This window comes from Microtus oregoni, unplaced genomic scaffold, assembly GCF_018167655.1.
Source record: "Microtus oregoni isolate MIOR12 unplaced genomic scaffold, Mior012 000101F_ref0000407, whole genome shotgun sequence".
Lineage (NCBI taxonomy): Eukaryota > Metazoa > Chordata > Mammalia > Rodentia > Cricetidae > Microtus > Microtus oregoni.
This window is the reverse complement of record NW_024544715.1, coordinates 2,120,133-2,146,955: the sequence shown is the minus strand read 5'-3', so window position 1 is coordinate 2,146,955 and position 26,823 is coordinate 2,120,133. Positions and strand designations below refer to the sequence as shown.

General features: G+C 46.9%; 1 protein-coding gene across 3 annotated transcripts in view; it reads right to left on the bottom strand.

Moving 5' to 3' along the window:
* Positions 1-351: 351 nt before the first annotated feature.
* The window catches only part of LOC121443156 (BTB/POZ domain-containing protein KCTD1), a 200,861-nt gene continuing 174,389 nt past the window's right edge, over positions 352-26,823 (bottom strand). For all 3 annotated transcript variants that reach the window (XM_041644828.1, XM_041644829.1, XM_041644827.1), the window contains exons 3-5: positions 24,077-24,221; positions 6,054-6,359; positions 352-1,273 (exon numbers count right to left, since the gene is read on the bottom strand). In XM_041644828.1, the coding sequence (XP_041500762.1) occupies positions 1,115-1,273; positions 6,054-6,359; positions 24,077-24,221 (610 nt within the window). In that variant the 3' untranslated portion in view covers positions 352-1,114. The remainder of the gene's footprint in view (positions 1,274-6,053; positions 6,360-24,076; positions 24,222-26,823) is intronic.

Below are 26,823 nucleotides of genomic sequence, written 5' to 3'. Positions count from 1 at the left end.
AGGGAGGGAGGGCAGGCTGTATCGAGAAGAGGAAGGAGACACAGAGATTGGCCTGGGAAGTATCAGTTTTAGAATTCAAGCTTAGCTTGAATGAGGTCCTGTTTTCCATCCTCTTCCTCCTCATCAAGAAAAACATAAAGTGATTTATCTTATTCAACAAGGCAGAATAACAAAGCCTGGGAAGCAGGAAGCATTGGCCAAGCTGGAAGAGAAGAGGCCACAGCCTTATCTGTCCGTGGGCCTTTAGAGCTGCTCCAGCCGCCAAGAGCTCTTTCTGACGCCCAACACAGGGAAACAGGAAAAATTTCATCTCAATCCATCCTATCCCAACATGTGTGGTCTACACAGGACTCATTTTTTAAACAGAGTTTATTGTATTTAATACATTATAAAATCTGAAAAAACTGTAGGAAAGCAGCAGACTGAAACTGGAGATCTCTAGCAAGAAATAGCTCTGGCCCCTCTGCCAAACGATCAACAATCAGCATAAAAACAAGGAAAGGTCACGGTTATGAGGAGGACAAAAAAGTGCCACTCCTGTACAAACCACAGTTCAAATGTCCTGTCTATGTACGTCCCATGCAGTGTGCTCCAGTGGTCCTTGATTCCCTCCTGGTCCCTGCCTGATGAAACATGACACCTCCACTTGCAAAGAAACACCAGCCGAGGTGTTTTGTTTTTTAAAAAAAAAAAAAGAAAAGAAACGGAAGAAAGATAAAGGAAGAAAGAAACAATGCATGACTGTTGGCAACTGACAGCATCAGGAGACTCTGTCCTCCCTGGCATGGCTTATTTACTGGACAGAGACCTCAGAGGCCCAGGACACGCGTGGCCATCGCAGCACCCACCGTAGCTCTCTCTCTCTCTCTCTGCATTTCCTACCTTTTGACATATATATATATTTATATATTTATATATATTTTTTTACATCTTGAGGATATCATGATTCCAATTGTTCCCATATGAACACAGGTGTGATTTCTAGAGCATAGAAACGTCTTTTATTCAATTGTAGCTTCAGAGCTTGGTTTACTGTCCCAGCTGCACACAAACGTTCCTTTTCGCATACTGTTAGGTTGTGTGTGTTTTCTTTTTGCATAAGAAATATGTCTGTTTAGTCCAGTGGTTCCTGTTTTATCCGGATGACTGAGGGTACGCGGGGTGTCCGCCTCAGCTCCCGGCGGAGGACATATTCACTGAACTGGGACGAGTCCACTCCTCCCCCACAGGAGCCCACAATTTCAAATCCTCGTTGCTGCAACCGCTCGAGGACCTGTGAAGACAACAAGGCAGACATCTCCTTAGGGGCAAGGCAAGTGTATCGGCCACATAAACACACCAAAGATGCGTTCCAAAGCTCAATTCATGTACATTCCAGAATGAAGGCAATGGTTTTTCGTGAGAAAATTAAGCTATTTCTAGCTGGGGCTGTCACTTGTGGGAGAGGGCTTGCCCAGCATCACAAGGCCCTGGTTTTGACCCCTAGGACCACAAACAAACAATAAGATACTTTAAAGGTCTCCTTTAGCCTAACTGCTGTTTAATTAAATGTTGTTTAATTTCCAAGTCAAATGCTAGGATCTGGTATCAAACCCTAGTATCTGTATTCTGGATACCTGGATACGGGAAGCCACCCTGTGACCCCGAGATAGGGAGACAGGGAGCTAACTGCGCGCACTCTGTTTCTTTGGCAATCCAACAGATAGTTCACTGGAGAGAATCAGACTGCACACATCTCTAAAGGAATCAATCAGACTGCACACATCTCTGAAGGAATCAGACTGCACACATCTCTGAAGGAATCAGACTGCACACATCTCTGAAGGAATCAATCAGACTGCACACATCTCTGAAGGAATCAGACTGCACACATCTCTGAAGGAATCAGACTGCACACATCTCTGAAGGAATCAGACTGCACACATCTCTGAAGGAATCAGACTGCACACATCTCTGAAGGAATCAATCAGACTGCACACATCTCTGAAGGAATCAATCAGACTGCACACATCTCAGAAGGAATCAATCAGACTGCACACATCTCTGAAGGAATCAGACTGCACACATCTCTGAAGGAATCAGACTGCACACATCTCTGAAGGAATCAGACTGCACACATCTCTGAAGGAATCAGACTGCACACATCTCTGAAGGAATCAATCAGATTGCACACATCTCTGAAGGAATCAATCAGATTGCATACATCTCTGAAGGAATCAGACTGCACACATCTCTGAAGGAATCAGACTGCACACATCTCTGAAGGAATCAATCAGACTGCACACATCTCTGAAGGAAAGGGACACCGTAAACCATAACTTTAAAGATAAGCTTGCTTCAGCTTTCTTCTGTTTTGAGTGGACTGAAATGCTGTTAACTGACTCTCAACCTGTCAGTAATAACATGGACCATGTGTGATGTCACGTTCAGCGCTTGGAAAGGCAAGGGCGGGAGGATCAAGAGTGTGGGACCAGCCTGGGCTACACAGTGCGAGTCTGGCTCAAAATAAGCAAGCAAAACCCTAACTATAACTAAGCAAGGCAATCCTAATTTTAATTAGTAGTTTAACTAATTAATTAATTAAATGCAGTGCTAGGAATTGAAGCCAGCATCTTGTGCATGTTAGGCCAGTACTCTGCCACTGTGCTCCATTGGCTCCAGCTTCTTAATTATCGGTTCTTATCACCAACTTTTACACAGAATACAGAAGTAAAATAATGTACTAGGAGAGACTGGAAAAAAACGAGGATGTGTTTCACACACAAGGCCCGGACTGAGAACAGTTGCAAGCGCTCTCCACAGTACTCAGCTGGGGCAGGTGAATTCGCTTTGCACATCCGCTCATGGGACTAAGGACAGGGTGATGGGACCGTCCCTGAGTTCTGGTGAATACAATGGTGGCAGACAGCTCTGGGCAGAACTCTAGCAGAGGGGGGAATGGAACCCATCAGGTGACAGTGTGCTCTGAAAGGATCTTCTGCCCCGTTAGGAGAGGACATCCGAGCACGAGGAGCCACTAGACAGCAACAAACCTCTTTCTCATGCTTATTTCCCCCAGGGGCGTCATGGACGCTGGTTGTCTTCTGGCCCAGAGTTCCATACACAGAATGTGCCGAGTATCTGGTGTGGCCCGTGCTGGCCTGCGTGTGGCCAAGTGCTTGTTAGAGTGCCTCGTAAACTGCTTAGGAAGACATTGCTTTTCATTCTATTTTTTTCAATTATTTATTTACATATGTATTCTCTCTCTCTCTCTCTCTCTCTCTCTCTCTCTCTCTCTCTCTCTCTCTGTCTCTGTCTCTCTCTCTGTGTGACTGAGTGACCCAGCAACTGAACTCAAGTCATCAGACTTAAAGGCAAGCACCTCTACCAGCTGAGCTAACTCACAGGGTGGTTAAACACGAAGTCCATAGCAAAGTTCCTTGGTTTTAGGAATGTCTAAATGACTGGGTATATCTGCAGGTATCTGATGCCCTGTCTCTGTGTGCTGACAGACAGGTGTCTGCCTCTTGGTGGTGGGTAGAGTGGGAAGCAAGAATGGCTTGGGGCTGTATGAGTGATGAAGGTGGGACAGGAGAGACTCCCACAGATGATCTGGCCAATGCATCAGGCACACGGAAGACAGAAGGTGCTCACTGGACAAGGGGAGGGGCTGAGACCTTCTTACTCTGCCTTTGGTCAGCTGGGTGCCTGGAAGGGTGAATGGGAGGAGAAAAGTTTGATGCTTCACAAGCATTTAGAGACAACACAGCCTAGTGTGCGTGCGTGCGTGTGTGTGTGTGTGTGTGTGTGTAGCGGTGTACGATCACCTCATAACTCCAGTGGGTACCATCCACAAAGATGAGAATGCAACTGTTGCCCTCTGGAACCCTAGTAAGACTGGGTACCTTCCTCCGCATGCTGGCAGGTTTCATTTTTCTGAGTTTCCTGCTATTCTGCTCTGTGACAATTGCTCATACATTTGAAAAATTATAAACAGTGCATGACAATTTCCCTGAGGCAGCATGATCCCATAGAGTTTCTAGCCTTTCAACTCTTGGAGAGCACTTAGTGGTGCTGGGGATGGAATATTGATAGGGCTTGCATTCGCTAGGTGAGCACTTTGCCACTGAGCTATGTCCCAGCCCACTGATGACCACACAGTGAACAAAGTCATGGGCCAGATCCAACTAAAGAGAGCAGGGGCCTACTGCCTTCTAATAGCGTTCAGTGTTGCAGGGCTCTGGGGAAGACTCGGGTGTGCCTCTGCGTCCTCACCACAAGGCAGGCACACTAGCTTGCTGTCAGAAGACAGTGACCCACTGGCCACACCCAGGGCTGGGGGGTGCAGAACAGATACTCAGCACCCTGAGCTAAGATGGACACAGCACCTATAATCATCTAAGGCACATAGCACCAAATCATCAATCCCACCCCCATGTTTTCTTCTCCCAAAGGTGTCTCCACCACAGAACATGACAGTTCTACTCACTTCTGTCAGAAAAGCTTGTGAAACCAGCAGTTGAGACACTCAGACCAAGACCAAGACCGAGATCATCGATCATCGCTTGGTGACCTGCCTCCTCCTTCTCTATTATCATCTACTGTTCGGTTTTTTTTGTTTTGTTTTGTTTTTTTCAAGACAGGGTCTCAATGTAGATAAAGCTGGCCTTGGACTTGCTAATGAGCTGAAGATGACCTTGAATGTGTTTATTTCATTTACACACACACACACACACACACACACACACACACACACGACTGCTTGTCAGGGTGTGCATCATTTGTGTGCAGTTATCCAAGGAGGCCAGGAGAGATCATCAGACTGGAGTTGCAGGTACTTGTGAGCCAACCAATGTGGATGCTGGGTACTGAACCCAGGTGGTCCTAACCATGGAGTTATCTCTCTAGCCCTGACCTCAAGTTTCTGATCCTCTTGCCTCTACCTCCCAAGTGTTAGAATTATATAGGTTTTCACCACAGCTCATGGGGTACTAAAAATCAGTCTCAGTGCCCAATTCATGCTGGGTAAGCCCAACTGATCTACATTCTTGGACCCTGGAGTTTTTATTTTAGAAGAAAGTTATAGCAGCTTCCTCTTCCGTTCAGATTCATCTTCTGGCTTTCCTTTCGCCTCCCACAAGCGAATGAACCTAACAGCAAACACCGCAACGCTTCTCTCCCAAACCCCACTAAAGCAGAAAATCTCGCCGAGGCTCACCATGACTTCTCCCATCATCCTTAGCCTCCTGTACTATTCAAACTCATTCTGGTTCCTTTCCTTCAAGTGACATTCCTGATAGCACTCAACATGCCGAGGGCTCTTCTACTGTGGGCTCCTTACAACTTGATCTTTCTGCCTGGCAGACCACTAGGGGTTGGGTATGGAGTACACTCCACAAGGCTGGCAGAGAAAGCCTGTCCTGCAGCTGGTGGACTCAGTCACTGAGGACACGAACCGAATCAATTCCTTGATCCGCTGACGGCTTCACAGTGAATGGCTGTCAGGAGGTAGGGCCTGATTGGAGGAAGTAGCTCACTTGAAGATGTACTTCTGAGGGACACATCATGCCAGAGCCACTTCCTGTTTGTTGCCCTGTTTTTTTTTTCTGGTCACCATAAGGTGAGCGACTCTCCTCTACCACACCTGTCGGTAACAATGTTTTACCTCACTGCAGCCCAATGTGAACCAAGTGATCACCTCTGAGACCATGAGCCAAAGCAAATGAAGTTGTTTCTTTCAGGTGCTTGTTACAGTGACAAACACTAACACAAACACTGCCCCGGATGCCCTCTTCTTACTATATGGGCAGGGTTTATGGTGGTTAATGTCTCTCCCCACCCACTTTTGAGACACAAACTCCACAAACACAGAACTGTTGTGTGTTTTCTTCTGCATCACCTGTTCTCACAGTAGGTACACATAGTATCGGGCACATAGTAGGTGCTCAACAAAGACTTGTGGATTTATGGGATGGATGCTGAGAAACCACCAACCCAATGTAAGTACTGCCCATGACAGTTCCTCAGCCCCCTGCAGGAGAGTCACTGGTGCCGTACGGTGTATGCTGACATACCTGGACTGAGTTGAGGTGACAGTAGCCGTTTAGTGGGAACCTGATGACATGCGTGGAGTCGTGATTCCAGCCTGCATTGACGGAGTTGCACATCACATCACCAATCTCTGGAAAGACTTCTTCTATCAAGGACTTGTCCCCACTGAGGGTGATCCTTTCTCCAAGGTCCGGGGCCACACGCACCACGAGGCACTCACAGGGCCGTGAAAAGCGGCCAGTTTCTCTGTCCTGTTTCCATCGTTCCAGCTCCAACAACATTGGCTGAAGTTGAAAATATTTTGCCTCTTCATATAACAAAGTATAGTCCTGGGGGGAATTAAAAGGCATTTCATAGTGGGAAACACTTATATAAGGTGCCAAAATAGTTGTACTTTGTTTGATTTGTTTTGCTTAAGCTCTTACAAGATAGCTCAGGTTGCCCTTGAACTCATGATCCTCCACGCCCTGTGTTGGGACTACAGGTGTGTGGCCTTGAACTCAGGGTCCATTCCCCCAGTGTAGGGATACAGGTGTGTGGCCTTGAACTCATGTTCAACCTCCCCCCCCCCACACACACTGTTGGGATACACGTGTGTGTGACACTTCTGGGTACAACAGAGCCACTGTAGCGATGAACCCACAACAGCCGTGGCCCTCTGTACATTCCAGCAAGCAGGGAGAAGGGCTCACAAGCCTTCCCCCAGTAACGGAGCTTTTGACAACTATGGACTGCAAGGAGAGAAGGAGTCTGTTTTCTTTAAGGGAGTGACTTACAGGCTGCCCGTGCCCCAGGAAATGGCTCTGCACAGGAGCCTGGGCTCAACACAGACCGGACTCAGTGGGCTATTTTTCAAAAAGAAGAAATGAAATTGGAGTAGGGATTGAGGAGTTGATTTATGAGGAGTTGGGGGAAGGAGTGGGGATCAAAATACAATCTTGTATGCATGTATGAAGTTGTCACATAACTAACTTTAAATGTTATATTGAAATTGATGTCTGTTCACTTCTGTTGTATTTCAATAATCAAATCTCAATGTGAACGTTTCACATACAACACATTTGTAAAGACTCTATTTGCAATCACTCATTCATTCATTCACTCCTTGTGCTGGCTACAAGTTGATTTCTGTCAACTTGTCACAACTAGAGTCATCTGAGAGGAGGGACCCCAACTGAGAAGATGCCTCCATGAGATCGGGGTGTGGGCCAGCCTGCAGAGCATTTTCTCAACTTGTGATCACTGGTGACAGGCCCAGTCCATCGCTGGTGGTGCTATCCCTGGGCTGGTGGTCCTAGGTTCTACAAGATGGCAGGCTGAGCAAGCCATGGGGAGCAGCACCCCTCCATGGCCTCCATCAGCTCCTGCCTCCAGGTCCCTGCCCTGCTGGAGTTCCTGTCCTGACTTCCTTTGGGGACAAAATAATGACATGGACGCGTAAGCCGAGTAAACCCTTTCCTCCCCAAGTTGCTTTGGCCCTGGTTTCATTACAACAACAGAAACCCTAAGCAAGGCATTCATTCATTTCGTTAGAGACACAGGGGATTAAGGGCTAGCAGATTGGCCTCTTTAGGGATTTTCATGAATGAAGTCCTCAAATCCCCTATGAAACCAGGCCCCATCCATACTCCCATTTCACAGATGAACCCTGAAATGTAAAAGGATTCGCTTTCCTCTTTCAGTTCAGAAATGTTCTTGGGGATCTCAAGCTGAACGGTGCTGGTGGGAATCAAATGTAGTCTGCTCTGCTGGGCGCCCAGGAGCTTAGGCTCAGCTGCAGACACACACACGGGGGCCTTCCGTTCTTGCCACCTTCAGAACTCATCGTGGGGAGGTGAAGGAAGCAGCATGGCCTGGGGACAGGCTTGAGTGGCTGTGGAGAGGATGCGCATGTGGCTTTTACTTAAACTTGGGTGTTGGTACGTGATGGGTTAGGCAAGGCTGATAGAGATTTGGAAGGTTCTCACCCTGCCCCTGGCCGCCTGTCACTGTTGTCTCAAAGCAGAGATGCCAACAGCACACAACTCTGACTCCTGGGAACTGGGTGAGAAATAGGACCTTATCCATTTCTGGAAGGCTTAGGCATGTGCAGATGGCCTGAATTAAAGCCCCAAATCCACACAGGAGCTACTGAAAGAGAAGACAAAGAGAATGGGGCCAAGGATAGGATGGAGAGGCAGCATGAGAGGTGGTGTTGACAAGCAGGTCAATATTATGTCTCAATGTAGCCATGGTCACAATCATCCCTGGGTGTGAGATAAGTGGATACTTGTCCAGACATGTTGGCTGAGAACACTTTAATCAACTGACAAAGTCATCTCTGCCTTCCTTCCATGAGCCCAAGGTGACAGGTGGTGATTGCTATTCACATGAGAGCCAGCTCCGTAAATACATGGCCTCATGACTCTAAGAGCAAGGGGCAGACCAGAAGCAGAGGATACAGAACTACATTCACAGTTCCCTCCCCCTCCCCAAGGAAGCAGTAACCATGGTAGCAGCTTCATTCACATCTTCGGGACCTGGAGAATGGTACAATGGTTTATACCAGTGTACCTCTCATTGGACAGTCCACTTCCTCTATTGGGAAATAAGGACCAGAAAGATGTAAGATGCTGTCGTGGACACTCATCTCGCAAAATCTGATACTTCTTTACTCAGCCTTCCACCTTCCCAGCAAAGGAAGACGTGGCTCTGCCAATCCTCCTTGCCCGTGTTTCTGTTTGCATGGCCTCCTGACCCTGGGGACACAGTTTGGTTTTAAGAAATTGAGAATTAGCTGAGATGTGTCCACTCTCAAGATAGGGCAAATTCAAGTTAGGTATGTTTACATAATCACAGCATTTTTGAGGTAGCGGCAGGAGGATCAGGAGTTCAAAGCCAGTCTTGGCTACATGAGACTCTGTTTAAAGACATAAGAACAAAAGAATAGGGTGGGTGTGGGGTGCACACCTTAAATCCCAGCATTTGGGAGGCAGAGGCAGGAGGATCTCTGTGAGTTCAAGGTCAGCCTGCTCTACAAAGCTAGTTCCAGGACAGTCAAGACTATGACAAAAATATCATGTCTCAAAAAACTAACCAACCAAACAAAACAAACACACAGAAAGAAAGGAACAAAAGAGCAATAATAACAAGACCTAGGGAACTATGCTAAGCCTTAAGGGCAGGAGACAGTAGACCTGGGTTTCTGCTGGCTACCAAAGTCTCCATGACTGCAAGAAATTGACCTAAAATACTAAATTGAGCATTCTCAAATAGATTTAGACAGAGTGGAGGGCTGGGAGATGCCCCATCAGGGGCGTAATGGTTGCGTAAGTGTGAGGACCTGAGTTCCTTCCCAGAACGCAAGCTAATAAGCCGGGCAGCATTGTCATGCCCACTCTGGACACGTGCAGACAGGTCGATGCCCGAGGCTCACTGGTCAGCCAGCCTCATGTCAGCAAATGTCAGGAAGTAAGACAAAGTGGATGGAGTGCCAAGGCTGATCTCTGGCTTCCAAGTAAGTACACATATTCCTGTGCATACACACACATACACGCCCCAGACAAAACCCAGAATCAATCATAGTAGTGACATAGGAGGTTGAGAAGGGAGAACTGAAAGTTCAAGGCCAGCCCAGGCAACTCAAAAAAGAAAAGGAAAACTTAAATAAGGGTCAGGATGTAACTAAGTAGTCCTGGTCTAACATGTATAAGGCTTTGGGTTTAAGCCCTAGCCCTGCAACACACACACACACACACACACACACACACACACACACCCCTAGATCCTGCACACAAAAAGAAAACGTGATATTAATGCTTACTTTGCTTAACATGATGACCCCTAGTTCCATCTCTTCTGCTACTTGCATGATTTTGTGCCTCTTTACTGCTGAATACAACTCTATTGTGTGTACACACTATACTTTTTACAATTTTATTATTTACTATTGTGTGCGTGTCACACATGGGTATGGGCCAGTGTGTGTCATGATGTATGTGGACATCTTCGTGCAGGCAGGGGGTTTGAGAATGGAACTCTTATCAGTCCTGTGATGGGCATCTGGGTTGGCCGTGTATCCTGGCAGCTGGAAGGCATTAAGATGGATGATCAAGTGCCTGTGGGAAGGTACCTGTGGGAAGGTACCTGTGGGAAGCGGCCTTAGATCCCTAAAGCTGCTTACGCAAGTCCAGTACTTGTATTTGTGTGTGCGTGTGTATGGTACCTGCATAGTGATTTCCACAGTGGTCACACCAGTGTGCCTTCCCACCAGCAGTGTGTAAGGGCTCCTCTTGCCCCCACTGTCACTAATATCTGTCTTCATTAGTTCTCTTACTGACCCACATTCTCACAGGGGCGGGATGAAACTGGAAAGCAATGTTTAACTGCATTTCCCTGACACCTCACAATCTTGAACATGATTTCAAAAGAATATCTTTTATCTTGTAAAACTCCATTAAAATGCATGAAATCTGACTGTCAGACCTGGAACTCTAAAATTGCTAGAGGAATGCATAGGCTAAACACTTTAAAATATGTCTCGGAAGGGCTTTCTGGACTGATCAAGAGGGCTGTATGAAGCCAAAGGCTTCTGTACAGGCAAGAAGACAGCAGGGGCAGCTACGAAGGGGGAGAAAACCTTTGCCAACTATACATCTGGCAGGGGATTAATACCTAAAATAAAAAAATAAAAATACAAAAACTCAATAACCCAAATCCAAATCAACAAATGGGCTGATGAACCGAGCGCTCCAAGGCAGGAAAACAAAAGGCCAGAAAAGTAGAAAAAATGTTCCATGTACTTAGGGCCAGAGCTGTTGTGATTTTCCCTTTCGCTGACGCGCCCCTCAAACACTGGCCTTGCCTCATGCTGGCTGGAATTAACCTTCCAGCTCTCTTTCATTTGTTGTGCCTCTGAGGGGCTTCATCAGCCACTTGTACTTGACACTGCTGATATGCTCCCTAACACCCCAATAGCACACAACACTGAAGGTGTCGCTCAGGAATGCACAGGACAGCCTCTGCTCAGCGAGAGGTTCGCCGCTGCTGAGGACACCAAGTTTCCAGTCGCTGTCGGCCAGGATGGAAGAGGTGAAAGGAAAGAGCCAAATGGCTGGCAGCATCTCCTTTGCCTTCCCAGCCTGCGTGATGTGAACTGGCCCATGCATTCTCCAGCACATCGGATGTAGCCTTCTAAATCCGTGAGCCAAAGTCAACCTTTCCCCAACAAAAACAGCAAACATTGTATAAAGGTGATTCTCATAGTCCTGGTCAAAGGCGTTGGAGTCTACGCTGGCATCTTAAGGATGAGTCTGGCTTCCAGGGGCTGCCCGCAGCCATTCCGTCCTCTGCCTGCCTTGCCACAAGTCTATTTCTGACTCTGACCTTCCTGCATCCTCTTGGATTTTTCAGAACCCCCATAACACAGTACAACCAGGTAATATGGGGTCATCTCCCCAACTCAAGTGCCTAGCTTCATCAAATTGGAAAGTCTTTCTTTGTCATGTACAGGAGATAGGGCTTGGCTGCCAGTGCTGCTGGTCCACCTGCCCTGCCCCCCAGCGCAAAGGTCATCCTCTCTTGACACCCCAGCTCTCTGTTTTGTCTCTGAGTCCCCTTCACCAGGGCTGCTGTGTTTGAGGTCCTCATTTGATGTCTGGGAGTGTCCTGAGAGCCACCGTAATTTACCCCACCCTAACTTCCATGCTGTGGGGGTTTGAATTTTTTCTAACTAAAAACTTTGATTCCCTCATCCAACACCCGGTATCATACTGAACTGCACAGTCTGTTCCTATGTGAATCACTGTACAAAGTAACAAGACAACAGGGCTAGATGAGACACTTTGTGGGGTTCAGGCAATAAATCAACACTGAACTTTGGCTGTTAGCAGTAACGAAGCCATCATTCTAAGATCTTGAGCTTAGTAGTGGCATTTGGTAGGGGTCTTGTTGGAATGCTACAGTTTAAAGCAGGGTTTTGAGGGGACAGATGGCATTCAAGAATGGGGTCACATCCTCAAGCTGCCCGAGGCTCCTCCTTCACTGTTCAGACCTCAGCTTCTGTCTGAAAACTCAGGGGAACAAATCATATTACAGCTTCTTCCACTCTAAAACGCTGCATCTACAGAAGCTGTGATAGAGATCTCATAACCAAAGGGGATAAAGCTGATGGTGTTTGGCAAGACGTGACCTTGGGTTCACACCCAGCACAGTAAATAATAAATACATACATACACAAATAAATCAAAGGGAATGAGTCTAGAAGGACTTAGGGTTAGAGTCCCTCTTTGCTCACTAAGTCCTTACCTTTTTTTTTTCTTTAAATACACAGGCCACATATTTTATAAGTGACTTTGAAGCCTGGTCATGGATGGATAGCACATACCATGGTTGGACAGCGCATCTCACGGATGGACAGAGCATCTCACGGATGGACAGAGCATCTCATGGATGGACAGAGCATCTCACGGATGGACAGTGCATCTCACGGATGGACAGAGCATCTCATGAATGGACAGAGCATCTCACGGATGGACAGAGCATCTCACAGATGGAGAGAGCATCTCATGGATGGACAGAGCATCTCATGGATGGACAGAGCATCTCACGGATGGACAGAGCATCTCACGGATGGACAGTGAATCTCACGGATGGACAGAGCATCTCATGGATGGACAGAGCATCTCACGGATGGACAGAGCATCTCACGGATGGACAGAGCATCTCATGGATGGACAGCGCATCTCACGGATGGACAGCGCATCTCATGGATGGACAGCGCATCTCAGAGATGGAAAGAGCATCTCATGGATGGACAGCACATCTCAGAGATGGAAAGAGCATTTCATGGATGGACAGAACATCTCAGAGATGGACAGAACATCTCACGGATGGACAGAACATCTCAGAGATGGACAGAGCATCTCACGGATGGACAGAACATCTCAGAGATGGACAGAGCATCTCACGGATGGACAGAACATCTCAGAGATGGACAGAGCATCTCAGAGATGGACAGAGCATCTCACGGATGGACAGAACATCTCAGAGATGGACAGAGCATCTCATGGATGGACAGCTCATCTCATGGATGGACAGAACATCTCAGAGATGGAAAGAGCATCTCACGGATGGACAGAACATCTCACGGAAGGACAGAGCATCTCAGGGATGGACAGTGCATCTCACGGATGGACAGAGCATCTCACGGATGGACAGTGCATCTCACGGATGGACAGAGCATCTCATGGATGGACAGCGCATCTCAGAGATGGAAAGAGCATTTCATGGATGGACAGCTCATCTCACGGATGGACAGAGCATCTCAAAGATGGACAGAGCATCTCACGGATGGACAGAACATCTCACGGATGGACGGAGCACCTCAAGGATAGACAGTGCATCTCACGGATGGACGGAGCATCTCACGGATGGACAGAGCATCTCACGGATGGACAGTGCATCTCACGGATGGACAGAGCATCTCACGGATGGGCAGAGCATCTCACGGATGGACAGTGCATCTCACGGATGGACAGAGCATCTCACGGATGGATAGCGCATCTCACGGATGGACAGAGCATCTCACGGATGGACAGAGCATCTCACGGATGGACAGAGCATCTCACGGATGGACAGTGCATCTCACGGATGGACAGAGCATCTCATGGATGGACAGAGCATCTCACGGATGGACAGAGCATCTCACGGATGGACAGAGCATCTCATGGATGGACAGCGCATCTCACGGATGGACAGCGCATCTCATGGATGGACAGCGCATCTCAGAGATGGAAAGAGCATCTCATGGATGGACAGCACATCTCAGAGATGGAAAGAGCATTTCATGGATGGACAGAACATCTCAGAGATGGACAGAACATCTCACGGATGGACAGAACATCTCAGAGATGGACAGAGCATCTCACGGATGGACAGAACATCTCAGAGATGGACAGAGCATCTCACGGATGGACAGAACATCTCAGAGATGGACAGAGCATCTCAGAGATGGACAGAGCATCTCACGGATGGACAGAACATCTCAGAGATGGACAGAGCATCTCATGGATGGACAGCTCATCTCACGGATGGACAGAACATCTCAGAGATGGAAAGAGCATCTCACGGATGGACAGAACATCTCACGGAAGGACTGAGCATCTCACGGATGGACAGTGCATCTCACGGATGGACAGAGCATCTCACGGATGGACAGTGCATCTCACGGATGGACAGAGCATCTCATGGATGGACAGCGCATCTCAGAGATGGAAAGAGCATTTCATGGATGGACAGCTCATCTCACGGATGGACAGAACATCTCAGAGATGGACAGAGCATCTCACGGATGGACAGAACATCTCAAAGATGGACAGAGCATCTCACGGATGGACAGAACATCTCACGGATGGACAGAGCACCTCAAGGATAGACAGTGCATCTCACGGATGGACGGAGCATCTCACGGATGGACAGAGCATCTCACGGATGGACAGTGCATCTCACGGATGGACAGAGCATCTCACGGATGGACGGAGCATCTCACGGATGGACAGTGCATCTCACGGATGGACAGAGCATCTCACGGATGGACAGCACATCTCACGGATGGACAGAGCATCTCACGGATGGACAGAGCATCTCACGGATGGACAGTGCATCTCACGGATGGACAGAGCATCTCACGGATGGACAGAGCATCTCACGGATGGACAGTGCATCTCACGGATGGACAGAGCACCTCACGGATGGACAGAGCATCTCACGGATGGACAGAGCATCTCACGGATGGACAGTGCATCTCACGGATGGACAGAGCACCTCACGGATGGACAGAGCATCTCACGGATGGACAGAGCATCTCACGGATGGACAGTGCATCTCACGGATGGACAGAGCATCTCACGGATGGACAGAGCATCTCATGGATGGACATAGCATCTCACGGATGGATAGCGCATCTCCTGGTCTAATGCTTGAATTTATAATTATCATCATCTTTTCTTGGAATGTAAGAGAAACAACAGCTGCTTTGAGACTTCTGGCCTTTCTTGGCACCTTCTGTTGCTAATGAAAATTTAGAATGCCCCCAGCCCTCCTTCTTAAGCCCTAGGTGGCCTCACACTGAATGGTGCCACACAACTGGGTATCTTTCTTCCTTTTAACTATCCTGGCTGTGCTTTCCTTTATCCCACTGCTCTTTGGTTCCTAGGCAGACAAGCTCTCTCCATGAAGATGAAGGGTACCACTGGAAAATGATTCATATTGACAGCTCATCATGCCAGCGTGCCTTAAGTACTGACCAGCCTGATCATTGCACGGGTTCTTCTCACTATGCCACCATTTTCTGCATGGTTAGGGTTACTCTGGATATTCGCTTTCTTGGCAGTCTCCTTTTTGTTTGTCTTTCTGTACTTCCTAGCCCACAGTTCTAGCTCTGGCTCACTGCTGGCTTTTTCTTTAGAAACCTGGGTCTTACCCTTTAGCAGGCCTGTTTAATCCCATGATTTTAAATTCCCACATGGCTCTTTTGGGGTTTGCTGGTCCTGGGCTCATCCCCCTGTTGCCTCTACTCTTTGAAATCTTCTTTATGACCCCTTTCTGATTGGGCAGTGACCTTTCTTCACCTCGTATAGATTAAATAACCCCCCTCTCTTCATCTGAAGATGCTTGGTAGGAATAGGCAGATGTCAGTGCTGCAGTGGGCAGGGCAGATGTCAGTGCAGCAGTGGGCAGGGCGGATGTCAGTGCAGCAGTGGGCAGGGCGGATGTCAGTGCAGCAGTGGGCAGGGCAGATGTCAGTCAGTGCAGCAGTGGGCAGGGCGGATGTCAGGGCAGCAGTGGGCAGGGCGGATGTCAGTCAGTGCAGCAGTGGGCAGGGCGGATGTCAGGGCAGCAGTGGGCAGGGCGGATGTCAGTGCAGCAGCGGGCAGGGCGGATGTCAGTCAGTGCAGCAGTGGGCAGGGCGGATGTCAGGGCAGCAGTGGGCAGGGCGGATGTCAGGGCAGCAGTGGGCAGATGTCAGTCAATGCAGCAGTGGGCAGGGCAGATGTCAGTGCAGCAGTGGGCAGGGCTCCTGCTTTTCCTCACTCATGAGTGAGAAGCGTCCATTATAACAACTAGAGAATGGTGGAGGCCAACCCAGCAGCGAGAACCCAAGGCCACTTCCTCAACTGCTCATCCCCCTAAACTAGTAAAGGGAAACGTTTTTTCCCCCAGAAACTTATCATGTTTCAGTGACTTTAGCTTCTGAGATTATGTACTTAATTTTTTGAAATGTAAGCCAGTTTTTGAGCTAGAAAGAGAGTGACCCCACTTCATAGGTGAGCTACTCTAAGACCTGAAGACCAGCACACAGGAAAATAAACATGGGTGGAATCCAACTTACAAATGAAGCATGTGCTAAAAACATATTTCTTGGACTGGAGAGATGGCTCAGTGGTTAAAAGCACCTGCTGCTCTTCATGAAGACCCAAGTTCAGTTCCTAGCACCCATCTGGGTGGCTCCTAGAGCTGGGCCTGTAGCTCCAGGAGATCCAGTTCCCTCTTCTGGCCTCCATAGGTACCTGTACATACACAGTTCAGGTGTGCCTGTGCACATGCACACACGCTTACACACACACACACACACACATGCACACATGCTTACACACACGCACACATGCTTACACACACACACACGCTTACACACACATGCACACATGCTTATACAATGCACACATGCTTACACACAATGCACACATGCTTACACACATGTTTACACACATGCACACATGCTTACACAATGCACACATGCTTACACACATGCACACATGCTTACACACATGCACACATGCTTACACAATGCACAGATGCTTACACACACATGCTTACACACATGCACACATGCTTACACACACATGTATGCACCTACACATGCACTAATGCACTCATACTGAAAAATAAATCTTAAAAAATGTTTTTGTTAATTACATGTTTCATGGGTAGGGGTAAATACACCATGCATTAGTCTCTCATTGCTCCTGTATAGATGACCGCAAGCTTGGTGGCTTATATCAACACAGACTCATTCTCTTATAGTCTGGGAGGTCGGAAGTCAGAAATGGATGTCACTGGGCTGAAACCAAGGGGTCAGCAGGACCCCCTCTTCCAGATGCTAGGGGGCAGCTGCTTCCTGGTGGCCAGCATCACAGCGCTTTGTTCAGTCACAATCGACCTCGAGCCTCTTGCCCCCTCCTACGAGGGCCAACCTGGGTTCTCCAGGAAAACCCTTCTACTCCTGTAACCTAACCTCCTCTGAAAGTCCTGCTGGCCACGCATGCAGCATGTGCACTGGACCTGCGCCCGGGACTCGGCTTTTCACAGAGCTTCTGTCTGCAGAAGCCTCAAAGGCTTCAGCTACTGACACACTTGATGTTTTACACTCGCTGACACATCTTCTGCTTGCAGGCCCACTGATCCATTCACTCATTTGCTTTAAAAGCCACATCTGTGCCAAACACCCTGGGGATGCAGTCAGGACTCAGGACTGTATTCCTGGGACCCTGGGATCCTGGCTCCTGACAGCGCGGCATCACCGGGAGGCCATAGAGGGTACCGTTCTTTGTTTTAAGGCAGCACCCCACCATCAGAAGTGACTTACCTCCACTTGACTTTAAGGACTTTCGCCCTATGGGGGTGGGGTGGCCAGGATGGTTGTGCAGTGTTTAGACTTCTAAGGTTAATCATTTTCCTCACTCTGCAATTCTTTCTTAGGCTGGCATTCTGGTGTTTTCTTCATGTGTGTATGTAAGCATACATATACACATGCGCGCGCGCACACACACACACACACACACACACACACACACCAAAAATCAACCACAGTCTCATTCCTCAGTTGCTCTATACCTTGTTTTCCAAGGATCTCTCCTTAGCCTAAGCCTACGGCTGGCTGGCCAGTAAGCCCAGGGAATCTGTACGTCTCTACTCCACAGTGCGGATACTGCAAGTGTATGCTCAGTTTCATGTGGGATGGAACTCAAGTCTTGGTTCTTGTGTGACCAACACTTCAGCATCTTATGGAGCCATCTTTCCAGGCCTGGGCTCGCTTTCTCCGTTCTCAGAGCCAGAGAAGTTGGCTCACCTGTTCCTATTCTGCTCTGACCCACACAGCTTTTTACCAGAAGTCCTCGCCCCTCCCAGCTTCTCCTGACAACTCTTGGGTTTGGGGAGCAACGGCACCCAACTTCCCATTTACCTTTGATGTCTATTAAAGGAAATGGATGCAGCAATGTGTCCCTTCTGTGCTTTGTTGTGTCTCCACCTCCCCCGCCACCCTGCAGAGAAAGACTAGACCAAGCACAGCCGACAGTGACCTGGCGCTTGATGACAGCCCTGAAGGTAGAGACGCTGGAGCAACAATCAGGCTTGCAAGTCACATGAGCATTGCACTACGGGAGGCAGGCCTGATTTAGGACTTGGTGAAGGGAGGGGCTCCGGGCACTGTCTAGAAAGGGCTGAGGCTGGGACTGGCTGCCTGCCTGGCTCTTGGTCCTCCTAGGTTACTGCAGCTAGTTTCCGGCCTCTGAGGGAGCATCCTTGTGCGGAAAGAAGCACACACGGGCAAGGGTAACATAGTCTCTGGGAGGGGAGCCGAAGGCCAGGTGGCAGCAGCTGAGAGGGCTGGCACAGGGACCCGGAGTGGGGGTGAGGTCCAGAGATGGCGCAGGTCCCCTTGGGGGAGTGAGTCCAGGGATGACGCAGGTACCCTGAGTGGGGGTGAGGTCCAGGACTGGCGCAGGGACCCCCCCTCCCCCCGAGTGGGAGTGAGTCCAGGGCTCGTGCAGGGACCCCGAGTCAGGATGAGGTTCCTCCACTCTGAGTAAGTTCTAACAACTGAAGTAACTAGAAGCTATGCTTGTATTGTCAGAGTTGGCTAAGGAGTCTCTCGGTGGAACCAGAGGAGAGAAGAGACTCTGGTCACTGCTGGCGGGATCCAGGGTAGAGACAGTGATTTAGAAGAAGTCAGGAAAGTCTAGCAGCCGTGATCCTCAGAACTGTCCTACTCTTTCTACCCATGAAAGAAGGCTTCCCTAATTCCATGAGATAAACTGGCCAAAGTCTCTACCCCGCCCCATAAACACTCTTTTTCCATAAGCTAGAAGGCCGGTTCTCAGCTGGGCTGATTCTAATGCCTGAGGCCATTTAGCAACGCTTAGAGATGTTCTTTGTTGCTATAACTGGGGGTGGAGCACTGCTGGCTCTTTGGCGGGGAGAGGCCAGGAAACTGATCAAAGTCCTACATTGTACAGGACAGCCCAACCCCAGAGAATCATTTGGCCTCAAATGTTGGCCATGCTGAGGCTGAGAAGTAGGCTTCACAGAGCTCATTTCTGCTGCAGCCCAAGGGCATATGCCTCATTATCTGGCAAAGTTCAACCTTAGCATCCTAGGTTGGCACAAGCTTGCTCATGTGCAGTAAGACGGAGCACGCAATCTCACAGGGTATGTGCTCTTGGAAAGATGTGGAACCCACAGCCTTCAGATGTGACTTCCAGGCCAAATGACATCGGGAGATGACTGAATGAGCTAAACTGTGTGAATGGTAAACAGGAAAATCCAGATGACAAGCCATTCTGTGGGACAGCTGGCCCAGCCTTAGCGCTAAGTGAACAGGAACCGGACTTACAGTATAGAGAATGAAGAGCTGTAATGCTCACTCAGTGTGTGGCCAGGTAGTATCTCAGAAAAACTACTGTACAGGGCCACTTTGGGGATCAACCAAGTAAACTTCGACATAATTATGGCATTACACGAAATAAAATTTAGTATAAAGGGCAAGTAGAAAATTGTTAAAAATAGGTACAGTAAAAGTTCCAGAGGCTATGCAAGGTTCTGTGATAGCTCCCATTGGCTGTCCACTCTTCCTATCTGGAAAGAGGGAGCTTCACATGGAAGATTGCCTCCATAGACAGACCTTTGAGTGGGGGAATTTTCTTAATCGCTAATTGATGCAAGAGGGCCCACCCATTCCTGGGTGGATGGTCCTAGGGATGTGTAAGCTGAGCAAGCTAGAGGAAGAAAGCCCGGAAGCAGCATTCCTCTGTTGTCTCTGTTTCGGTTCCTACTGCAGGTTCCTGCCTTGACTTCCTGTCTTGGCTTGCCCGTGATGGATTGTAACTTTAAGCCAAGCAAGCCCTTTCTGCTCCAAGTTGCTTTTGGTCACAGTTTATACCAGCAACAGAGAAATAATCTTGGGCAAGTTCTAACACTGACAATCTGAGCAGTGGGAAGATTGTACATAAATGCTTTTTGCTTTTTTATGTTTTCACTTTTTCTACAGTAGATGCATACTTCTATAATATTAAAAAGTATTAGAGTTTTGGATACAGTTTAGATTGATGAGCTAGGCTGCCTGGTAGTGGTTTGTATAGATCTAGGAATGGTGGATATTCACAGAGGGATCACAGGAGGTCTGTTTTCAGAGAAGTTAAAAATAACAAGCAGGAGGGAGAGATAATCTTATGGGCCCTGAAGAGGAGAAGAGCAAAGCATCAGACTTCTGGGGAACTGGGAATTACAAACACGCATTGGCGTTTGTATGTGGGGTCTGAAGTAGCAATAAGCAAGTCGTTATGATTGAGGACAGAATCGAGAGGAAGGGCAGTTAGATCCACATAAAAACACTCAAGAGACGTTCTGCCATCACGGACACTGAAAACTGACTTTCCACGGAAGCCAGGACACAAGCTTCTGAAATATGACGTTATCAGAATTGTTAAGTGGGCTTTAAGCACAGACAACATATTTGTGGAATTGGATGCTGATGGGCGCAGGATACTAATATTGTAGGACTTCACACCCTTGCTTGCCCAGCATTAAATGCTGGAGTCAGAAGGAAGCAATCAAAGATCATTCTCCATGGCAAACCTGCAAAGCAATCCTGCAACATGACAAGGCCATGTCCCATTGTCAGGGTCAGAAGGAAAATTCTGGCATTCTGACAGCTCACATGGGCATGTGTGGTTCCCACGCACTTCTCTTCTCTTTGTGGTTTAATTCCATCAAGGGCCACAGAGCTAAATGGACATCTCAGCTTCCACCCTTCTTGCTTCTCTGCCTCAGTCCCGGAACACTGTGATGTAAGCCTATCTCCCAGCTCCAAAGGAAGCATTTGAATGTCCCCAGATATGTGTTTTTTTTTTTTTGTTAGTTTGATTGGTTGGTTTTAGACCCCCCCCCCCACCTCTCAAGCTTGGGCTATGATCAACTAAAGGATGTGTTCTCTACTTAGAGTTGATGAACAGCTGATATTTGGGGTTTGGAAATCCTCAGGGGACACTCCATAGGTGTGGTTAAGCAAATGGCCCAGTCTTAGGTGACTGGGTGAGTCCCCAGAGCCTGGCCGTTGGAACTGCCCATATCAGCATCTAATCTAATGTTCCTTGAGACAGAACAGTGTCTCCCAGGAAAGTTTGTGACTGAGGGTTAAGACAAACTCTTTATTTAAAATACCAAGCTCCTTCCTTGAAATATGCTGCCATTAAAAATAAATGGCTATATTTGTTTTCTAACAATAATAACCATTTTACTATCTTAAGGTTCCCTGGAGTGGCATCCCTGTTAGAAACAGGAGTTATACATGATGAGATTATATACACGCAAGCTTTTTGTTGTCAGGTTAGTTCTTGATGAGTTAAGAGAAATACATTTTCTATTGATATTCAACATCTGGTGTCCTATGACATCTGTAACTAAATAAGCAATTGTCTTGGGCATAGTATACAATATTCTTTAGAAAAGCGTGTGTCTATGTCTGTAAGAATATTACCATGCAAGCAGTTAGTCACTCTAGGACAGCATATTTAGGTCGGATTCAGAAGGTTATATGACTGGAATTTGTTAATTTATTTCCTGCTGGTGTGGGAGTGCGTATGTATGGGTGGGTGTGTATGTGCGGGTGAAGACACGGAAGTCTGGGAGCAATGCTTGCCTTCTATCAATCTCTACATTATTGTCATTGTTAGCGTTTGAGACAGGGTCTGTCACTGAACCACTGGCCATTGAGCCCCACGGTTCACCTCTCTCTCTGCCTGGCTTTTCCATGGAAACTGAGGATCTGAACTCAGGTCCCCATGCTTGCACAGAAAGAACTTTTCCCACCGAGCCACCTCCCCAACCCATTATAACCAAGTGTTAGTGAACCACTATAAACCGGCAGATCCCAAATTACTAAGGGGCTCAGGGGCCTCTGTCACCTTCTCTTTCCTGAATTTAAAGCAGTGCGCATGTGCCAAGGGTTATTTCTCAAACACAATCGAGCACAGAGGAGTTACGTCAGGGCATGTTTGTTTTACATGAAAATCTATGCACCTTTAATAAGAAACTAAGGCGATTGAGAGCTGCCGTTAGGACGCGCAAGTCCCCTGCACCTCTGCAATGGGCGTGAGGAAGACTCTGGCGCCTGCTCTCCCAGGCCAGCAGTAAGTTCCGGGCTCTCTCAGGAGTGCACATCTCACTTTCTATCCCAGGCTCTAAAGCCTTGGCTAATTCACCAGCTCTGCAGTGTAAGAGAGCTGCATCCGTGTATTGAGAAGATGCTATTTCAGATATTATAACACACATGATATTTTACACAAATAGAAACACACTGCATATCTTTTGATAACTTGCTATTTTCACCAAATCATAAAAGTTTGGTTTTTTGCCCCATATATCAATAGATATGCATGAGTTACATTCTTTAAAATTATTTCATTATATGGATATTCTATATTATATTCTACCATCTGCTGTTTCTGAACTCCTTTTAGGTATGTTTTCCTATTATAAACACAACTACCAGACATCCTATGTACACACATGTTTGCATGCTCTTGTGAATATTTATAGAAGCTAAATTCATAAGCATGAAACTGCTAGACAGCAGCATGTCAGAAATTTAATAGCTATTGCTGAATTATCCTCCAAGAAGGTTTAATCACTTTCCTTCCCAACCACACTGTACATTCCCCCAACATTGTGTCCATAAATCTTTATTATTTTATTCAAATTAATTTATAAAAGGGATTATATCATTTTAGTCTTGTGCCTTTTTTTACTAGAGAGAGAATGAATATCACTTTAAATATTTACTGACAAAACCTTTTTCTCCCTTTGGGAAAATCTTGTTTATATCTAAAAATTTCTCCTAGATTGTTTATCTACCTTCATAGATCTGGAGGAACTCTTTTATGATGGATATTAATCTCTTGTTGCAAATATTTCTTCTACTAAGACATTTTCTATCTGAATATGATCTTCTTTGCTTCACATGGATCTTTAAAAAAATTCCTTGTGTATAAGTCTTAAATATATCCTTTCTGTCTCAAAATAGAAATTCGTTTTTTGAATACATTCTGCCCACTTCTTATCAAATTTATTTCCACCTGTACATTACAATTTTTGTTGTGCTTTTTTCTGTCAGAAGCTATCAGTGATACTTGTTATTCTGTTGATTGGAGGGCATTGGTTCTGCATTTAGAGGTTCTAATTAGTTCTCTATCAGTTCTAATAGTATTCAGAATTAGTAGCTTTAAAAATCTTCTATTTAGAGAAACATTACCAGCCATAAAAATTCTATTTCACGCATTCCTCTCTAATACTAACACGTTTTATGTCTCTCTGGTCAAATTCCATTGCCTGCCAGGCTCCCTTTACTATGGTTGATGCCAATTCTTGCTACTCCATTTAAAAGGAGAAATTCTAAAAGCATATTTAAATTTCTGGGAGACAAATTTTTATTGAGTTAAGTTCCTTTTACTATCTAAAATGCTAAGACATAACAGAAATTAAATTTGAATTTAACCAACTTCTTTTCAATTTCCTAAAATGAAGTATATTATTTAAATAAAAGTGAATGCTTCCTGATCCTACATGAATGGCATGCACTCTGCTCCACAAAGACAGTGTCGCCATGCTAGGGGTTGCTGGTGCCATGTGAGTTGCTGTGCATGGCAAGGGAGTAGGACTAGAAATAGGGTTTTTTTTTTTTTGAGCACATCAAAACAAATCACAAATTGACTATTAACATGGATTCCCTCACCTTGAAATCATCAGGAATGAGGAGTTTTGATGTTCGTAGAAAATTCAAGATATATCTGAACATCTGTCCATCTCTGTCAATGAAATAGTGCTGTTTGAGACTGTCCAAAACAATGGGTTCTGTACCATCAAACAGTCTTCCGATTCTGTGATAAAAAAAAAAAAAAGAGGGAAGAGTGAAGACAATTAGATCAGTTGTTTGGCCACGAAGACTCCCAGCTTCAGCTTGTGCCACTGTGAAAAGCTTCCACGGACAGCGGACTGCGCCAATCACCCACTCAGCAGAGACGGGTCTGAGACGTGCTGGTCCTTATTGAGGAGAAAACTCAGAATGGTCTCAGGTCTGCTCAGACACGTGCCTGTCTTCCCTGTCTGTCACCTGTAAAGGAAACGCTCCTGAGGTGGCGATAGCTGTGACGGGAGAGCTTTCCCCAGTGTTACCTGCTCTCTGCCATCCGCTTGTGGTGTCACTTCTCCCGCGTGTCTTTTAAACCTATCCTACTGTTTACAAAGGGTTCTGTTTCTAAAAATGTGTTTCAGCGTTTTCCCACTCATGAGCCCCAGGCTTCTAAAAAGACGGCAATAGAGTCCACACTACGAGCGAGTGAGGGCCGGCCAGTGGCACCGGAGCGTGTCGGCAGGCAGTACACTCCTCACCAGAGGCTCATCTGACTTCTCATTAATAGTATGGGTGGATGTATTACCCCATTTTTTAAATACAATTTTTTCAATGTTGTCATAACTTGCCCGTCTTGGTTTTGGAATGTTATTTATTGCTTTAAAGATTATTTTGAAATACTGCATTGTCTAGTACTATGTTGAAATGTGGCAAAGGTCACAGAAAATCAAGTATTCTACTCTTCAACATGACAAATCATATTTTTTTCCTTCTCTGGAATCAGACATGTGAACTTCTGTTTCAATGAAAATATTTCAAAGATAATTCTAAACTCATATCCTACCCAAAGGCGGATGCAAGAAAGCCACCGTGGGTCTGCATTTCTCAAACCCAGCAAGTTTTTTGTTGAACTTTCCGTGAACTAAGCATGATTCTTAAGGGTGCAGATTATCATCGCTCCATGGTTCTTTCTCTCTGTTACTGCTCGTTCTTTTCGCACCGACGCATCAATCAGACAGACAAACCCATTGCGTCACTCACGCGCTGTCTTCCAGGACAGCCTGCTGCAGGATGGGAAGGGATGACACTTGCTTGTCTCTTACTGAAACACTTTACTCTTCACTTAATAACATGATAGATGTATGGTTGACAGGGAAGAAAGGAGGCTGGATTAATGAAACGCTTCCCAGGCCTCTTCCACCAGCCTCAGCACTTTCTACATGTGACAAATCCATTATCCTCATCCTAATGATGAAGAAATCAGGTTGAAAATATGAAGAACTGGCCCAACGGGTTAAGTTGCAATGGGGGATTCGGCTGCCGATAGGACAGGGACAGCCTTGCCCTCATGGGAACGAAAAAAATTGTCACTGCGCAAAGAGAGCTTTTGTTTGAGAGTTGTTTTTGTCTATATTTGCTAAACAAGAACTGTATAATGAAATACAAGCCCTGATACTGATTAATTTAGGGGCCAGCATCAATGGTTTCATCACTTCCTTAAACAGGAATGAAAAGTATTTTATTTTTAATTAAGTCGTATGCTCTAGTGCTCTCGAATACTCACTCCCGAGCCTGGCAGTGCAGGGCACAGGACGAGCCACAGTGCGTGTGTGCTGAGTGGGTAGACAGGAACTGCCCGCTCCTGTGTGAGCAGAGTGCAGAACAATGTGACAGCCACTGACGAGCTGTCATCTGGATGCACGTCTTCCTGTATCGACATTTCCTTTGTATAAAATAGTTCCATTTGTTTTCTAAAATAAGCTTCCCCCTCACAGTTGATGACCAAACCCCACAAGTCATTCTGAGCCCAAAGGTTCACAGGAATAGCGATAGTCCATGGGAGCCAAGAGAAGTTTCTTAAGCTCGACTTAAGAAATTGTTGGCTTTTCAATTCTCCAAATTAGGAAAAGGGTGTCACTCAAATGGGAGTATCGCTGAAATGGGGGTTTTGTCGCTGAAATGGGGGTGTTGTCACTGAAATGCGGGTTTCGTCACTGAAATGGGGTATCACTGAAATGGGTGTTTAGTCACTGAAATGGGGGTGTCTCTGAAATGGGGGTGTCGCTGAAATGTTTTTTACGGTGTAAAACCAAGACAGAAAATGTGATATGTATTCAACAGAAGGTGTCTGAGGCACATGAGAAATTATAAAGAGAAAGCAAGAGAGGAAGAACTCCAGGCAGCCAGTGCAGACTCGAAAAGCAGCTGGGCCGTAGGCAAGGCCTGAGCAGTGGGACTGATCCCAGCCAGGGTTTCAAGGGCTGAGGAGAAGACCCCAGTCCAGCACTGATGTTCTCTTCCTGAATGAAACCCCCACAGTGGTCAAGTCACCTGATCCTGGCCTTGGACCTTTTATCCAGACCTATGACCCAGCGGTATGGAGCTACACTAGTCAACTAGAACCTGAAGGAAATGGGCTCACTACTGCTGGGAAAGACCAGATTGGGTAGGAGTGACCCCAAGGAACAGGAACTAGCAAAGACTAGGCCGACTTACATTCTCCCAGATGGAGGAGGGTAGTGGGAAAGCCTGCATGCTTCAGTCAGAATGGGCTGTGGAGAAAGGGTCAGGACTGTAGGGAGAAAGTGAGAGGATTGTAAACGGTCCTGGGGTGGCAGATACACATTCCT